Below are 17195 nucleotides of genomic sequence, written 5' to 3'. Positions count from 1 at the left end.
ACTTATGCTCTGTCACACAAAGACCTTCTTTTTTTAAAAATCAATTTACATGACAAATTCTATTTACTTTTTGGGCCTATGACCCAACATTCCAAGTTTTGAGTTCAATCACAAAGTAGAAACATAAATGTGTATTGCAATAGGCTATATTGCTGATCCATTGATTATCCTTTTCTGGTGCATTGTGGATAGAAATGGGGGTAAATCGATCACTAATTTTCCCCCTTTTCTATCCCACAATGCACCAGAAAAGGATAATCAATGGATCAACAATAAAGCCTATGGCCCATAGAATAGTTGACACTATTGGCATTAAGTATTACACTACCAATCTGACATGCTTTTTATTCATTTCATCTAAACAAAATGCATTTCAGGTGTAAAATTCTACATTTAATTGGTAGATGTTAGAATATCAATTAAGGGAGCACTGTGGCCTAGCGGAACGGGCACTGACTCATAATCGGAAGGTTGCGGGTTCGAGCCCCGGCGACGCCATTGAGTAAGGCACTTTATCTCAATTACTCCTCTTCACCCAGGTGTTTAAATGGGTACCGGCATTCTTAAATGCTGGGAAGGTAACAGACTCGCTGTAGAGGAGGTGTAGCGATCCCCCTATAGCAACATTACATGGAGGAGTCGGGCCCAATCACCAATGAAAGAGAGATGGGCACTCCGATCACTGTTTATACAGGATCGTCTCCTTTACCTTTTTTTTTAGAATATCAATTTTTCAGGCTATCAACTACTGTCACCTACCATTAACCATTATGTTTTATATTTTGTAGGGACATTACCTGTTAGCTGTGTCCTTAGACAACCTAAAGGAGTACAGCCAAGCTGTAATATCATTCCTAAATGCGTTGAGGTATGACGTCAAACACAGGGATCAATTGGCTGATAATGTGGCTGTAGTAGCATCTAATATATGTGAATTCTCTGAGCAAGCTCTGCACAAATTTGAAGGTAAATTGAAATAGGCACTAGGGTAAATACGCCTATTCTCGGTCACTTAAGAAACAACCCGCTCTATTTCTTGCGTAAATAATTATAAAAGTTAGCTAAATGGGAACGTGCATTCCACACAACAGCCAGTTTAACATACCCTGCATGACATCTGACATTGAACTTGTATTGGAAGTACAAGGTCAAAAGGTCAAAGTCGACGACAACGCCTATTCTCGGTCACTAAACACCTATTCTCGGTCACCGTATAGTTTTTCTATACCTATTCTCGGTCATTCTCTTTTGGAAGCCTGGTTGATCGGTATGATGCGGTTTTGATAACTTAAACCCATAATAAAATACGTGTGCAGTATTCTCAGATATATTGACAAGCAGTGATCCTTTCAAAACGGTTTATTGGCAAAAATGTTCGTACCATCTGATCGGGGTCCGAGGTGGTCCTATTTTGTGGGAGCGCACAGCGGAATGCGGTGGCAGGCCCGACTAGTCCAGGAGCAAGATCACACAGGGCCCTAAATAAGGAGTTCGTTCACCCTCACTACATACAAGGTTTGACACCATAGGTAGTTAGTATGGACCCTCTAGATCACTGCTAGGTAGGTAGTGGTCTCAAATTGTGGTAACACTTTTTTACAGGTCATTTTATATATGGACGTATAATCACATAAAATCACAAAAAATAGGGCAAAATTAAGGGGTAGGGGAGATATAAATTCCCATAACTCAACTTTTACTTATAATAATGAATTTATTTTGGTATGACTATGTAGCTAATTGATTGTTCTAACTTTCTAGTATTATTTGAAAGCAAACCTAGGTTTCATTTGATCATGATTTGAAGTGGCCAGTCCATACACTAGTGGAAAATCAGATTTTTCACAACAATGCGTAGGGTGGGTGTTTTTATGGCACTGGCTTCAAATTTTACTTTTCTATTTTCAAAATTAATTAAGCTTCATTTTTTAATTTTGTTTTTAATATCAAGCATATCTAGGCAAACATTGATGTTCTGGTTCAAATATTTATATAAGTGCATGTTTGCGTGCATGTTGGTTTGTGTTGTGTAGGTATGGGGTAGGTGGGGTGTGGGGGTGGGTGTGTATATATAGGGTTCGGGGTTGGGGTGTTTTACGTGTCTTAATATGACACTCAGTTGAACTGTATAAGTTCCATTAACAAAATTTGTTTGGTAAGTTACCATTCATGTAATATTTTGAATATTTATATGTGCGGGGTGAGATCAACCACTGCTTGTCAGGAAAATAGACTGAAAATGTAAAAAATAGTTACTTTTCCACATGTAGCAGCGTGTGTAACAATATTAAGGGGTAGGGGAAATATAAACCATCATAACTCAACTTCAACTCATGATAATGAATTCAATATGTAGCTAATTGATTGTTCAAATGTTTTAGTATTATTTTAAAGCAAAACAAACATTATTTGTCAGGTAGATAGACATAAAATGTGAGAAAAGGTTAATTTTTCATGTATAACCATGTCAAATATGGTATTATTAAGGGTTAGGGGAAATAAAAACCACCATAACTCAACCTTTACTCATAATAATGAATTCATTTTGGTATCAACATGTAGCTAATTGATTGTTTTAACTTTCCTGTATTATTTTTAACAGAAAAACAATCAGGTCTACATAAAGTGTGAAAAATGTTAGTTTTCCAATGTGTAACAGTGTAAAATATGAAAATATTAAGGGGTAGGGGACGTACAATCCAACATAACTCGATGTTTATTCATTATAATTTATTCATTTTGGCATCAATACATAGCTATTTGGTTCTGTTGTAATCTTTTAAAGCAAAATGACCATTAGTTGTTAGCTGTATAGACTTAAAAATGTAAAAAAATATCAATTTTTCAAGTGTAGAAGCGTACAAATCACCAAAACACAGGTCTTACTGATGAAAATGAATTCATTTTGGTAACAATATGTAGCTAATTGATAGTTCCAACTTTCTAGTATTATTTTAAAAGCAATCAAACCATTAGTTGTCAGCTAGATAGATATAAAATATACGAAAATGTTAATATTCCATGTCTAACAGCTTAAAATATGACAATATTAAGGGATAGGGGACATTCAAATCACCAAAACTCAAGTTTTACTGATGAAAATGAATTCGTTTTGGTATCAATACCACTGCAGATCGATCAGTGGCGTAACTACCGGGGGGGGGGGGGAACATAAACCTTAGGGGGCGCCAAATTGACCAATTAAGCATCTAAGCGATGAAAGTCAAATTTTTTTTGCGCTACGGGCACCTAAACAGCGCCCTCACAATTTCAGCCGACAATTTCGCCTCCTTACCAGTTCCGGCCTTGATATTATTCCGACAGCCTGTCACTAATTCACAATCGATTTGAAACATTTTTTGAATAGATTTTAAATGTTGAGGTCCTACTCTGTTGTTCCCATAAAAACAAGCACGATTCACTTGAATTTAGTACCACGAGCGGCCGATACATTTTGCTCAGGCGCTAGTTTTAACCGGAACTATACAAGGTTACACCAAATGCGGAAGGATTTAGTGTTGTGCCCCCTTGAAGTATAGCACAATAGCGCTAATAGCACGCTATAAGGTCTAGGTCATTTTAAGAATAGCACAATTGCGCTAATAGCACCCCTCCAAGTGTACAATAATTCAAAAATAACATTATTGTGATAAGAACGCGCTATATGCCCCCTAAGGCCAAAACAATTTCCAGAGCACAATAACACTAATAGCACGCTATAAGGCCTAACCATTTTAAGAATAGCACCATAGCGCTAATAGCACGCTATAAGGTCTAACCATAAGAATAGCACAACAGCGCTAATAACACCCCTCCAAGTAATAGGAGAACTCAAAAATAGCATAACCATGATAACTGCGCTAATATTAACATTTAAAGCCATTTTAATGTCCCTAATGGTTTTTTTTTTTTTCCTCAAAAAATAACACTGTCAATTGCACAAATAGCACACCCATGAAAATAGCGGTGCTACTTGTGCTAACATGTATATAAAGTAATGACGAAATTGCGCTAATAGTACGTGTAGGCCCGAGGAGATAGTGTATGTTATCTGCGCAAGTCAGTTATAGCGCCTTTCTCGGTCCAGGGCAGGAACCATTTTGCCGACAGAAATGTGACATTGTTGACCCAATTTTTCCGACCGAAAAAGCTCGAAAATACGACAGGGTAGGGGATGGGGTAAGGGGTAGAGGAGGGAGGGCGGGCGGTCACAAATAATTTCTCCTCGCTCATTTGTATTCGACAAATGGCTATAGGCCTAATTTAAGCCTGCAGAGCAAAATGCAACACTTCTCATGTGCTCATGCATGATCATTTGTAGGACACATGGCAACAACAATGTCAACATAGCTCATACTGGGGAACACTGACCGAGAATAGGAATGCCAACGGAATTCGTATGCCTATTCTCGGACACCCCTGTTTCTATGGGAATTTACATAAACACAACACCAATCATTTGCTATGGTGTTATTTACGATGCAGATGGATCAACTTGTTAAAATTACAGCTTAAAAATGCATGTACAATTTCGCATCACTGATTATATTACAATGTCACCGCTTAAATGACGTCATTATTTTTTTTAAATGCCGATATGTCAGGTCACCATACAATCTCAAAATCTATCATTTAAGGTGAACTGTGCTGCCGTGATATTAAAAATTCACCAAAACCTGCAGCACCGGTATAGCTAAATGATTCGTTCGAAAGAAACGGCTGAAATTAAAGCAACGATCGTCATGCAGCGGTTGTTCAATACGCTAACTGACCGAGAATAGGCGTGTGACCGAGAATAGGCGTATTGACCCTACTATACATTAGCAGATTTTGTTTGGATCCTCAACAGTTTATTTTAACAGTGTCATTTTAACATGTCCATGGAGCATATCTTTTTATTTGACAAAACGTAAAAAGTGACAGTTTTATTATTATATTTGGTGAATGTTTTGGGACCCACATAAGATAAGTGAACCCTTACAGTTTCTGCCAGAGAAGAACGGCAGTTGTTTACATTCTGAGAGTTTTTGAAATGTACTCAGCATAAACATGGAAGTGGGGTTCTGATTGGCTGATTCAATCGTCTGACAATCATAACAAGAGAAGTGGTAATCTGATTGGCCGATTATGCGTCAAAACGTTGGTCGGCGCAAACAAAGCTCAGGGCCATTCTTCGGTCATGTGTGTGACATAACTAGGGGTATTTCACACTAATGCTCCTGTGCCTGCTTTATAAATAAAACAGATAACACCATATCTTTTGCATGATAGTTACACTAATGTCTATACTTTTCAAAAATATTTTAATATTTTTTTTACGTTGTGTTATTTTCGTGTCAAGGGTCAACAAAGGGTCGGTCACGTGTGTGACATCAGGCGGATGCAAGTTTTTGGATTTTAAAATTCATTTCTAAATTTCTGTGAATGTTAAAGGACCTACATATTCATACCCAATGTAGTAAAGCATTGATATCTTGCAATTACAATGACACCAACATTGACAAGAAACATTCATGCCTAGCTGTGTTAATTGAGGGTTTGATACTAAGCGTTTGGTAACGTGTGTGACATTTGGTTTTGTTCGTCTGAATGTCACACATGTTACCAAACTTTTGGGTGAACAATTAAAGTATTTTATAAAAGCAAATTTGTTTCCAAATTTATTTATGATATGCCCTATAACCAACTTAATGTATTGTTTAGGAAAAACCAGTGGTGTGATGTCAACAATCACTTCATACAAAGCTTCCATTAAAACTGAAATAACCGGATGGTGACACAGAAATCCATATTCTTAGGGGTAGGGGTAAAACATGGGTCAGTTTTTGCTCTTTTAAGAATATTTCAGGTGATGTTGAGCTAAAACTTTGTGTTTAGGTTCATTTGGTGATTTACTTTTATATGGCAACTACAAATCAGGTAAAAATTACATGTTTAGATTTTTTTTCTTCCATAAAGTCCATTTTTAGCCTATTTGTGTGTACAATCAAGGTTTTATCACAATTGTGAGGACACAACCACAAAATGATACCATAGCAGCAAGGTATCAAGAATGTTGGTACTTATTTTGGTGTCAGTGGATAGAGGAGACCCATAGCTATACATTGATACCTAAATTCAACATCATAGGGTGCTCTTAATTTAATTCCATGGCGGAGTTTGTACGTCACACACGTTACCAAACTTGTCACACACGTGACCTCGGTCACGTGTGTGACTTGTTAATTATCATGAATTACGTAAAAACTAAGAAGAAAAATTTCCATTTAGGAAGCTGGAATGGAGGGTATAATCAGTCTACCTTTTGACATAAAATATGAAGTTCAGTTAATAAAATCTTTTTGATGGTAAAAACAATTGCATGTTTTTGGTCACGTGTGTGACATACAAAACCAATTAATTTGTTTCGTTAATTACGTGATAGTCGTGGTTTGAAAAAAATTTCAACAGTTCTGATTTGTTTTAGTGGCGTCATAACAGCATATTTTTCAGGAAATTAAAAAAACACAATTATAAAAAGTTAAAACTGCAGTAAGTGTTAAAATGTCCCAAAAACCTTACTTTTAGACCCAAAACTAACAATTATGTTAATTTATGCAAATTAGGGTGTTCGGCGATTAATTTTTCATGAAAATTACAGTTCTTAAAACATTGAACTGTACTTATCACAAAAAAGTTTAAAAATAAATGATACCTACAATTTGATTTTTTTCAAATTAGTTTCATTTTCTGAAGAATGGCCCTCAGCGTATGTCGCTTATTAACAGGGTGCTCGTGTCAATCTGAGCAAGGGACTGCTGTTTATCTCTGAAACAGAGTGTAAGGTGCTAAAACAGAATTTTTGGAAAATAATTATGTAGCTGAAAATTGTTAAATGTCCCTTTATTAAAGTGTTATTAACTAAATTTTAGAGTTCTTGAGTTACATTAAAAATGGTTTGAAATTTGAACTTTATTGAGGCGGTAAGGAGTGAGTTTACATAATTACGACAGTTAAAGTATTTTTCTTTTTCAAAATTCACAAGAGAATTCACAGAATGTACATAAGTCTGATATTCAATCAAAAGAACAAAAAAAAACCAATATATAAAAATATGTATTTGTGCAAAAATTTAATTTATGGCCTATTTTGTATTTGCAGGTATGCCTCCATTCCAAAAACTTATGACTGTTGGAGAAGCTCTAAAGGTGGCCGACCAAAATGCAGTCTGCATCGAAGTATTGCAAACAGCTCTTGACCTTCAACCCCTGGACAGTCTGCACCAACAGAGGGCATTATTTCTCGTAGCTGAATCACACTTCACACTGGGTGAACTTGATCTGGCTAAAGATAAATATAGGCAGTGTCTGGCTCTGGCTTTACAAGATGGAAATCAGCAGTATGAAGCCAAATCGTATCGTAAATTAGCGGAGATAAGCCTACGACAAAATGATCTGCAACAAGGTGAGTCAAGCTGAAACTAATTGAATGCCATTTTCTTTGCAAGGGGGTTTTATATATATGTCAGTGACTAGAGTCAATTGTTTTGTAACATCTCGCACGGAAGTTGATACATTTTATGACTCTCATTTTGAACATCGACAAATACAATATAGTGTAAAATGCTGCTGGTTAAATGGGCAGTGCCCATGGAAGCGCATATGTGTTTTAAGCTTTTTGAAGGCATAGGCAGACCTCTCCGTACACTCATTTCCAAACCATTTTAATTGTATTTAAAAAAGGAAGCTTTATGAGCCACAAATGTGTGCATTAAATCAACTAATATCCAAACCAACAGAGCAAGTCAAAACTTGGAATCAGATTGTTTAGGTTATAGACCTTGTTTAGGTTATAGACCTCCGAAAACACCCACCTTCTAAATATTGAATATTGTACAAAGTATGTACAGTAACCACCCGGGTATAAGCCCACCTTCAGGTATAAGCCCACCCCCTATTTTTCAAAACATTCTGGGAATAAGGGTGCACTCGGCTATAAGTGCAGTATTAAATTTTGGCCAAGTTCTTAAATCAGATCAATGCTTTTCTCTCACATTTAAGAACAAATATAAAAAAATATCAGTTGATAATTAACATTCCACAATTAGAATTTTAAGAAATTGACATAGATGATAGAAATTACTGGTACATTGGGCATATACAAATGGGGATGATTTTTCTTATTTCAAAATTCAAGTTGCTATAGCAACATTTAATAGTTAAGTTGCAGTAAGTGTTAAAATAAGACAAGCCCTTTTGTTTAAAGCCTGTGTAAATCACTGCCAGCCTGCCATTACGCTACCCTACCTGCTGGCCCACAGGTGTCACCAAAGTGTGCAAGACAGATTCAGCATCTTTGAACAAGGATCTACTTTATTTTATTTATTTTATTTATTATTTATTACACTTTATCACTGGTATATACAATAATTATAATATAACATCAAAATATATTGCACATGAATATTCAAAAGTACATACAAAAAAAGGAAGTATAGATAAAATTTTGCACCAGTGAAAGCCAAGGACTAACAGGTGCAAAGCACCTCTAGGACAGTCCCACCAAGGATCAAAACAATGAGGACACCCCTTCCCCCCTCCCAAAAAATTTGAAAAAAAAACCTACACAAGCCTACAACCAGAACACTGGCAACATGTAACCCAAGAGCATGTGTTGTAAGGATCAAAACTCTTCTCTAGTTTGCTCTAGTTTTGTTCTTGTACCACTCAGAGAGCTGGCTCTTAAAAGAGGACATGTTGACAGTGGATCTAATTGTGAGAGGAAGCTGACACAGGGGAACGATACGGTTGAAAAACGATGCCCTGTGAGATTCGGTTTTGCATCGTTTGGGAATCAACAATAGGGGGTCAGCAGATGATCTGGTGGTGGGATGGTCCTTGAGGGTGGAGTTAAAAACAACAAAATGGTTAAGATTAAGGTCATAAAGTTCCATTTTGCATCTAAAAAAGAATGTGAGATCAAGGATTTCACGTCTAAAAGACAAAGGAAGGAGGTTTAATTTAGTTAACCTCTCACGATAGTCTAAATCAGGGTAATGTAGAGTATAGTTTGTTGCTCTCCTCTGGATGCCTTCAATTAATCGAAGATTACGCTTTTGATGTACCACTCCAGAGAGAGCTGGCATACTCCACATCACTCCTGACCAGTGCAGTAAAAGTGTCCTTGTGACCCTTTCGGGAGCATTAAAACCTACTGCACGTTTTATCACACCCAACTTTTTATTGCACTTGTTGACAACACGTCTAACATGGTCATTCCATACAAGACTAGATGAAATATCAATACCAAGATCCTTGATAGAATCAACTCTGGATAAAATATTGTTATTCATACGATAGTCAAATTTCACCATATTTCTTTTTCTGGTGACTGAAATTATTTGGCATTTGGATGGATGGTAATGCATGTCCCATGTTTTGCCCCATTTATAAAGAGAATTGATGTCATCCTGAAGGAGCAAGCAGTCATGTATACTATGGATTGATCTAAAGCATTTGGAATCATCAGCAAATAACGAGTTGTGCTGTTTCGGTACAGTTAGGCATGTCATTGATGTAACACAAAAAAAGCATGGGTCCCAAGATGGACCCTTGAGGGACACGGATAAGACTGGGAGCCAGTCTGAGTTTGAACTATCAATGACTACACTTTGCTCCCTATCAGTCAAGTATGCTTGAAACCAACTAAGAAGATGAGAATGGAACCCAAAAGACTGTAACTTGTGAATGAGCAATTTGTGAGAGACGCTGTCAAATGCCTTTGAAAATCCAAGTACAACATGTCTACTTGCCCGGACTCATCCATTATGGATGAGCATTACCTGTTGTTGATTTCTGGTCGCAAGTCTTAACACAAATGAACATTTTACAATTTGAGTTTGGATTTGTAAAATTGGAAGATTTCAAACACAAATTTGACTTTACAACACTGTGGGTGTTGAATTTGATAGTGAACTTTGGGTGTTGAATTTGATAGTGAACCACTTTATTACATCTGGTATAATATATTCTAATTTTCTTTGTAGGAATTGTGTACTTTGAGAAGCTGCTCTCTATCAGCAATGATTTGGTGTCTCAGCATGGAGAGCAAAAGATGACTGAAATGGTGGGGGCTGAGCTGCATAAGATTGTACATGAGACATTGTGTGGGGCATACAGGTAAAAATATAGAAGTTTAAAGGGGGACACAGATCTTTCATTATCTGTGTGTTTTTTAATATATGTGTGGTCCACCTGCAAATGGGGCTATCATCTGTTATCATCTTCACCTGATCAAAGATGTTGACAGTAGTTGATGCAAGTCAGTCCCTTATTGGCGAATGCATGATCAAATGTGCATAACACATGTGTAACCAAACTTATGGCAGTGGGTCTTTTTTTACAACCTGTGTCACTGCTATAAGAAAAGTGAGAGCAGGAGAGAAACTTGAGGAACAGTGTAAGCTCTTTGACAGAAAAGGGTCTAATTTTGCATAACTTGTGGCTGCAGTCGGTATGAATACCAAAGTGAAGCGCCAATATTTCAGCTAGGGTACCAGCATATATGTTTTCCCTGTGGCCCACAAATTATATAACTTGCCATATAGGTCTGATTGATCTGTAGGTACTCTCAAGGGTATGTAGTAATTGAGTTGGTATGTAAAATACAAACATTTATCCACTCCCATCTCTTTATCTACCAAGCCCAACCAGACCAATAGTCAAAAGATGTGCTTCCCTGCATGTCTGCGAATGGGTGGGCCTAATAAGATGATGTTTACTTGTGACAGGAATATATCAAACACAGTAACTTCACAGTGTATGAATAGCCCTTGTACTTTACAGGTCTATGAGTTGCCAATGCCTGGTTTATAAAACATACATAATTATTTCCTCCATATAGTTTGGGTGGTTTACAAATGTGTAATTCCTTGCATGTATCAACTGATTGTAAGTTGTTTTATTCCTTTGTACAGGAGCATGGGTGATCTACCACATGCATTACAACATGCCAAAGAGCATTTGGAATCAGTAGCAATGGATGGAGACTCCAAAGAACTACTTGGGAATGGACATTTCACTGTCGCCTCTTTACAAGTAAGTTTCTAAGATGTAGGACTAGGTTTTACAATAAGGTAATAAAAATAATAAATTTTAGATTTATTTAGCGGCTTTTTCCAGACTTTAAAGGATTCAAAGCACTGTAATTTCGCTGACATGGTGAATCATCACAATCAGATTACATCAACTAGGCCGCGGCCAGTTGCAGCGCAAACCTATTGGCATTTAGATTGTAACATCCACCAATTTTCTGTGCAGCTCCCCAAATTCCATTGGTTAAGGAAGTTTTTATAACCAAACAACTAATCGCCGATTTTTAAAAGCAGGAGGAAACCGGAGATTCTGGAGAAAGCCAGCGAGAGCAAACATGGAATTGGGATAAAACCAAGTGCACATACAGTTCTTGGGCACGGCAGGAGCTTGAACCAGGGACCTCAGTGGTGCAAGGCGAGGGTGCTACCTCTGCACCAACCTGCTCTCCCAACATAACCCATGGCCTGCGATTTATTCATTGAGTTTGTACAGTTCTGAAAATAATCAGAGGGTGTATGACAGGAGTGGTGTACTGTATTCTAAAGTTGTGCTATAAGTATAAGGCCTCCTGAAGGTGATAAGACTGGTGGTGACCTAATAGGGATAAAATTTGATTTTGCTTTTTAATTTAAATGATGTACACTATTTAACCTCTTTAATTTTCAATGATTGTTTGTATTCTAGGAAGCAGTTGGTGACTATACCTCAGCCCTTGAACACTACCAATCCTACTTTACTGCTACCAAAGCACAGAAAGATCGCATTGGCATGGGATGGTCCTATGGCTGCCTGGGACGTGTCTATCACTGCCTATGCAACTATAGTCTAGCTCAGACCTACTATGAGCAACAGCTACAAATTGCTGAGAAGCTTGGGCATCTGAGTATGCATGCTACTGCATTGAGGAGTCTTGGTGATCTTGCTGATGATAGTGGGATGTGTGAGAAGGCACTTGAGTATCTGCAGAGTTATTTGAGGATTAGTAGAAAGCTGGATGAGTTTGAGACAGAGTGTAAGGCTTACCTGAGGCTAGGAGAGGTAGGGCTTGTTTGTTTGTATCTGTGTGTATGGGGGTGTTAATTTGATTGTCACACACTGCATCATAAAACATCTGTAAGCATGGTAAACCTTAAAGAGACCATGCTAAAATGTGTCTAATCTTAGATAAGGATATGAAATACATTTAAAATGTAGTAGATTTGAATATTATCACAAAAGTTGATTCATGGATTGAAAGACCGAATATTGTTTTTAGACCTTAAAGTCCAAAATTCTGGTCAAATTTGATCCTTTTTTACCCTTATTTTTTGAGAAAACTGTTTCTAGTGTTGTGTCTTTAGAACATAAATATGCTGTTTTCATCGATTTGGAAATTTAATGTAAGTTGTTATGGTGGATAGGAAAAAATGGCATGGAAAATCAAATTTGACGCTTGTTCAAAAATTGTTAATTTTTTCAGTAGTCTGTCATGCTAGTTTAGTTTGATTCCTTGCATCATTTCTTTCTGAAAAATGTATACTTTTTAAATATCATCAATACTTTTAAGATAAACTACAAAACAATGTATAAAATTACAGAATTATTTTAAAAAGGTGTCCATCTGATAAGGCAAGAACTAGCTGAAATCAAGATTTTGACCCCATATGACTAAGGCAAGAACTAGCTGAAATCAAGATTTTGACCCCATATGACCACTGGATGCCCTTTAAGATTTTGACCCCATATGACCACTGGATGCCCTTTAAGATTTTGACCCCATATGACCACTGGATGCCCTTTAAGATTTTGACCCCATATGACCACTGGATGCCCTTTAAGATTTTGACCCCATATGACCACTGGATGCCCTTTAAGATTTTGACCCCATATGACCACTGGATGCCCTTTAAGATTTTGACCCCATATGACCACTGGATGCCCTTTAAGATTTTGACCCCATATGACCACTGGATGCCCTTTAAGATTTTGACCCCATATGACCACTGGATGCCCTTTAATCTCATGACTATCTTTTAATTCATTTGAAGGTACATCAAAAGAATAACAACACAGAACATGCAAAGTACTTCTATGAGCAGGCATTAAACTTGGCAGACAGGACCAGTCAGGTAGAACTTGCCCAACGTAGTCGTTGCAAACTTGCCTATATGCTGGTGACATCTTTGGATGAAAAGGAAATTGCAAAAGCGGCTTCATTGGCAGAGACCCTAGTGTCGCATTACGAAGGATTGTTAAAAGCATCGAAAGATAATACTTTCTTGAAACGTTCTGAAATAGAAGACATGTTGGCAGTTAGTTACGATATAGTGCAGGAGACATTAACAAGTCTGAATCGAACTGAAGAGGCTTTGGAATACACCGAAGCTAATAATCGTTGGGAGTTTTATAGTATATTTGATGCGCAGATGCAAAGGCCGGTAACGAGTGGAATAAGTGAGAAAGAGAAACCGGGCGGTGTATCGATTGTTGAAATTTGCAAGTTGGTGAATACTGTAAATACAACGGTACTGTATTATGCGTTAACAGATAATTCCGCCATTACTTGGGTTTTGAAACCGGGCAAAGGTTGCATCAAAATGGCTAAAACGCAACCATGTAAAGGTAATTGTAAAGACTTCATTGCTGGATGTATGCACAGATTAAGATCTGGATCATCAAGGTCAGCAAGTTTGGTATACAAGACAGAGTATAGAGCTCTTCCACTCAAAGATTCACAAACTCATAATTTAAAAAACAAATTTTTATCATTATCAACTGATAAGAAGTCTACCGAAGAAGCAATTGTACCAGACATTAGTCCAGCAAGACAGCTTTATGAAGTTCTTGTTTCAGAAGTTGCTGAGTTTATAGATGGTGAGGATAAGGTGATAGTAATTCCAGGCAAAGATCTGATTCACCTTCCATTTGATGTGTTAGAAGATCAAGATGGCCGCCTCTTTGGAGAGAAGATTAGCATGGCTGTATTCCCTAGTCTACAAGTGTTGCAGGTATAGTTTGGATAAAAACAAGTTTGGCCTGAAAACCAAAATGCAAAATGTGTTTTTATGTTATTTTTAAAAATTTGTTAGAGTCACAAGTTAGATTATAGATTGATTTTCATAGGATTAATTGATTTCATATTGGTTGTAAAAAACCTATGAGAAAAGGAAATACCGCTAGTGACAAATCACACTAGCATGCAATCATGCGTTGTCCAAATACGGTGGCCAGCGTCCGCGTAAAATGTTTGAATGCATAATACGTCACGCAACATGGTCAGTGTAAAGCTTAATTCTATAGCTATGTCACGAGACTCGGTCGTTATATTTTTTCAATAACCTGCATTTGCGTCCGCTTATTTAAAATTCATTATCAGTGATTGGATTAAACACATTGCGTATATTCATGAGGTTATGAATTTAAATTAATGGTGGAAATGATTAATTATGTGTGTGTAATTCTCATAATTACAGGTCTCCCTTGGTCATGTCACTGAAGACTACAGTAACCCAAAGACATTGCAGAACAATGAGGATGAAAGACGTGCAAACTCAAGCCCGGTATACCTCGACCACATGCTGCGTGTTACCATTCCACCATCGCAACAACCTCATCACATTGTGTCGGATATATCATATAGCGCCCCCATGATCACGCAACAGGAGATGACCAATCCTACCTATGTGGCATTTGATACCAATTATTATCATAAGAAGGTAGAGGGCAAAGATACTGTCAAGGTATGCTTACAATGAAATTACTAAAAAGTTGTACAGTTGTTTAGCTCACATTGTTACAAATTTACCATCCACTGCCAACATGTTCCTCATTTATTGATGCTTGTTCTCACTTAAACGATCCATATCAAAAGAAATCCTGGTGATTTTTGTTGTTGTAAATACTAAATTGTACATATGTGACCATCCAGCACAACTGAGCCCTGAAGTCGCCAATCATCATTTTTGAGATATTCAACCAAAATATTCTGCTTGAAATTAGCTTTAAAATGATGTATATCATGTCTATAGTACTTGACATTTAAGTAGTGAAAAATCAATAAAGCAGTCAATAAATCCTTTGTTTCCTATTGTTTATTGTTAACTTCAATGGAGCATATCTCAATAGTGGCACTGGCGACATCCGGGCTCAGTTGTGGAGGATGGTCACGTATATGTAGCAAAAGATACGAAGTTTGTGATAAAATATTGCTATATAAACAAGAAGGCAAACAACGTAAATCACTATCATTAGATTGGTGGACTGAACACGTTTTTGGAAAAGTATGCTTTACTTTGTCTTTTCACAGGTACATGAACAAAGACATGCTCAACAGATGACCAATAAAGGGAGTACCTTGATATCAGAGACATGGAGTGGGCAGGAAGTACCGACAGCCAGGCAGGGTCAGGTACAACCCTATAAGCAGTCAGCTGGCAAAGAGTATTTTGTGGTGGTTGGAAATCCATATCTTCCTGAAAAGGTCCAATTACATGGAAAGGTAGGTGTTGTAATGCAGTGTAAGTTTACAAGAGGTGCATTATGCAGGGATTTTAATGTACAAAATGACGTATAGGCCTGTACAGGGCTTCTAGAAAGGGTAAGTGGCCTCTTAGCAGGGATATAGCATCCACTCCAAACATTTGTATGTGTATATGTTATTATGGGGATAAAAATTGAATGTCTAAACCCCATAAAGTTGCTTCCTACATGTACATACAAATAACCCCATGTGGGTTTATACATATTACAATGTACATAAACCCCACAATATTATATACATATGCATTAGCTCTTGTAGGTAGGGGTGTGTGTTTGTAAATATCAGCAAAAGAGGACATACATGTGAGAAATCTATGTGTAATAGTGGATGCACAGGAACCATGGACATCCACAACTCTTGGATGGTTTCATATAACAAAGCAGCATAGGAATGCATTATTGCAATTGACCACAGTTTGAGTTGTTGGGTCAGACCACACTTGGCAAAAGAAGGTGATAAAAATGTGTGTGTCAGCAGTAGGCATAAAAATAGTGGTTTATTTTCCCGCATTTGTTGGTGCTTACACATACTTGTGTGGGGTGTGTGTTTGTGCATGTTGGTATGCTCCTGCAATCATGGACCATGATCATAATGTACCCACACCTAGCAGACACACCATCTGTGGGCTATCCTTAAGTTCATAACTTCATCAGCTTGTATGGAAGAAATATTTAAAATGCATGGGGCAGAGCTTGTATTGAGAACAAGGCTATGTCACAATGATAGCCATGCAAAGGTGTAGTAGTACTATACCTTTACATGGCTATGCTATGTACTGCTATACATAGCACTCAAAGTATGCCATGATAAATGATAAGAATTCATTGCAAATTGCAAAGTGTAATTTCTAGTTATGTGGGAGAAGAGATAATAGTGTTAACAATCAGTTTCATTATGTTTTGTGTTTTTGTTTTAAATTGACAAAAATTTTCATTCCGATTTTCAGATTTGGGAGCCCCATTCAGAGTTACATTTTGCTCAAGAGGAAGCTTTTAAAGTTGCCAAATATCTGAACACTAGTGCCATAGTTGGTAAAGAAGCAAAAAAAGATAGAATCTTAGCGGAACTACAGAAAGCTACTTTAATACATCTTGGTAAGTTAGGGTGGTTGAATTCATACAGGGAGACATTTGTCCTGAACTGCAATGCACTTCCCATACAGGTTGAGTGGACACATTTTCCTGAGTGTCCCATTAGTTTTGTCCGACATTGTATGTCAACTTTAACTGGCAGATGATGTGATGAAGAAAATAACCATTACTCAAAGCGTAAATATGCTCACCTGAGAACTTTTCGAATGTATCACTATTCCTTTCTCACTCGGTTGATGGACTGATGAGTAATTATATAATATTGGATGGCATTGAGGGTTGTATGAGAATATACTGCACGCTCCATGAATGATATTCAATGAACCGGTACGGCGAGTTGAATATTATTCATGGCAAGTGCAGTATATTCTCATACAATCTGAAATAAAGCCATCCAATATTATTATGAAGCTTTTTCTATGCGTTTTGAGTACCAAATTATCAAACTAAACATGCTGGTGCCATTTGGAATCCAGTCGTTTAGTGTAATCATTTTCATCATGTTTGCCGGCG

General features: G+C 37.2%; 1 protein-coding gene across 2 annotated transcripts in view; it reads left to right on the top strand.

Moving 5' to 3' along the window:
* LOC140138866 (uncharacterized) overlaps positions 1 to 17195 on the top strand; it is a 68252-nt gene that overhangs the window by 30004 nt on the left and 21053 nt on the right. For both annotated transcript variants that reach the window (XR_011857075.1, XM_072160644.1), the window contains exons 4-12: positions 789 to 966; positions 7141 to 7443; positions 10025 to 10157; positions 10955 to 11075; positions 11757 to 12110; positions 13100 to 14059; positions 14525 to 14791; positions 15358 to 15549; positions 16538 to 16685. Coding sequence is in view for 1 of the 2 variants with exons in the window: in XM_072160644.1 (XP_072016745.1) it covers positions 789 to 966; positions 7141 to 7443; positions 10025 to 10157; positions 10955 to 11075; positions 11757 to 12110; positions 13100 to 14059; positions 14525 to 14791; positions 15358 to 15549; positions 16538 to 16685 (2656 nt within the window). In the remaining variant the exon portion in view is untranslated. The remainder of the gene's footprint in view (positions 1 to 788; positions 967 to 7140; positions 7444 to 10024; positions 10158 to 10954; positions 11076 to 11756; positions 12111 to 13099; positions 14060 to 14524; positions 14792 to 15357; positions 15550 to 16537; positions 16686 to 17195) is intronic.

This window comes from Amphiura filiformis, chromosome 18 (assembly GCF_039555335.1).
Source record: "Amphiura filiformis chromosome 18, Afil_fr2py, whole genome shotgun sequence".
Taxonomy (NCBI): Eukaryota; Metazoa; Echinodermata; class Ophiuroidea; order Amphilepidida; family Amphiuridae; genus Amphiura; species Amphiura filiformis.
This window is presented reverse-complemented; position numbering and strand designations above follow the sequence as displayed.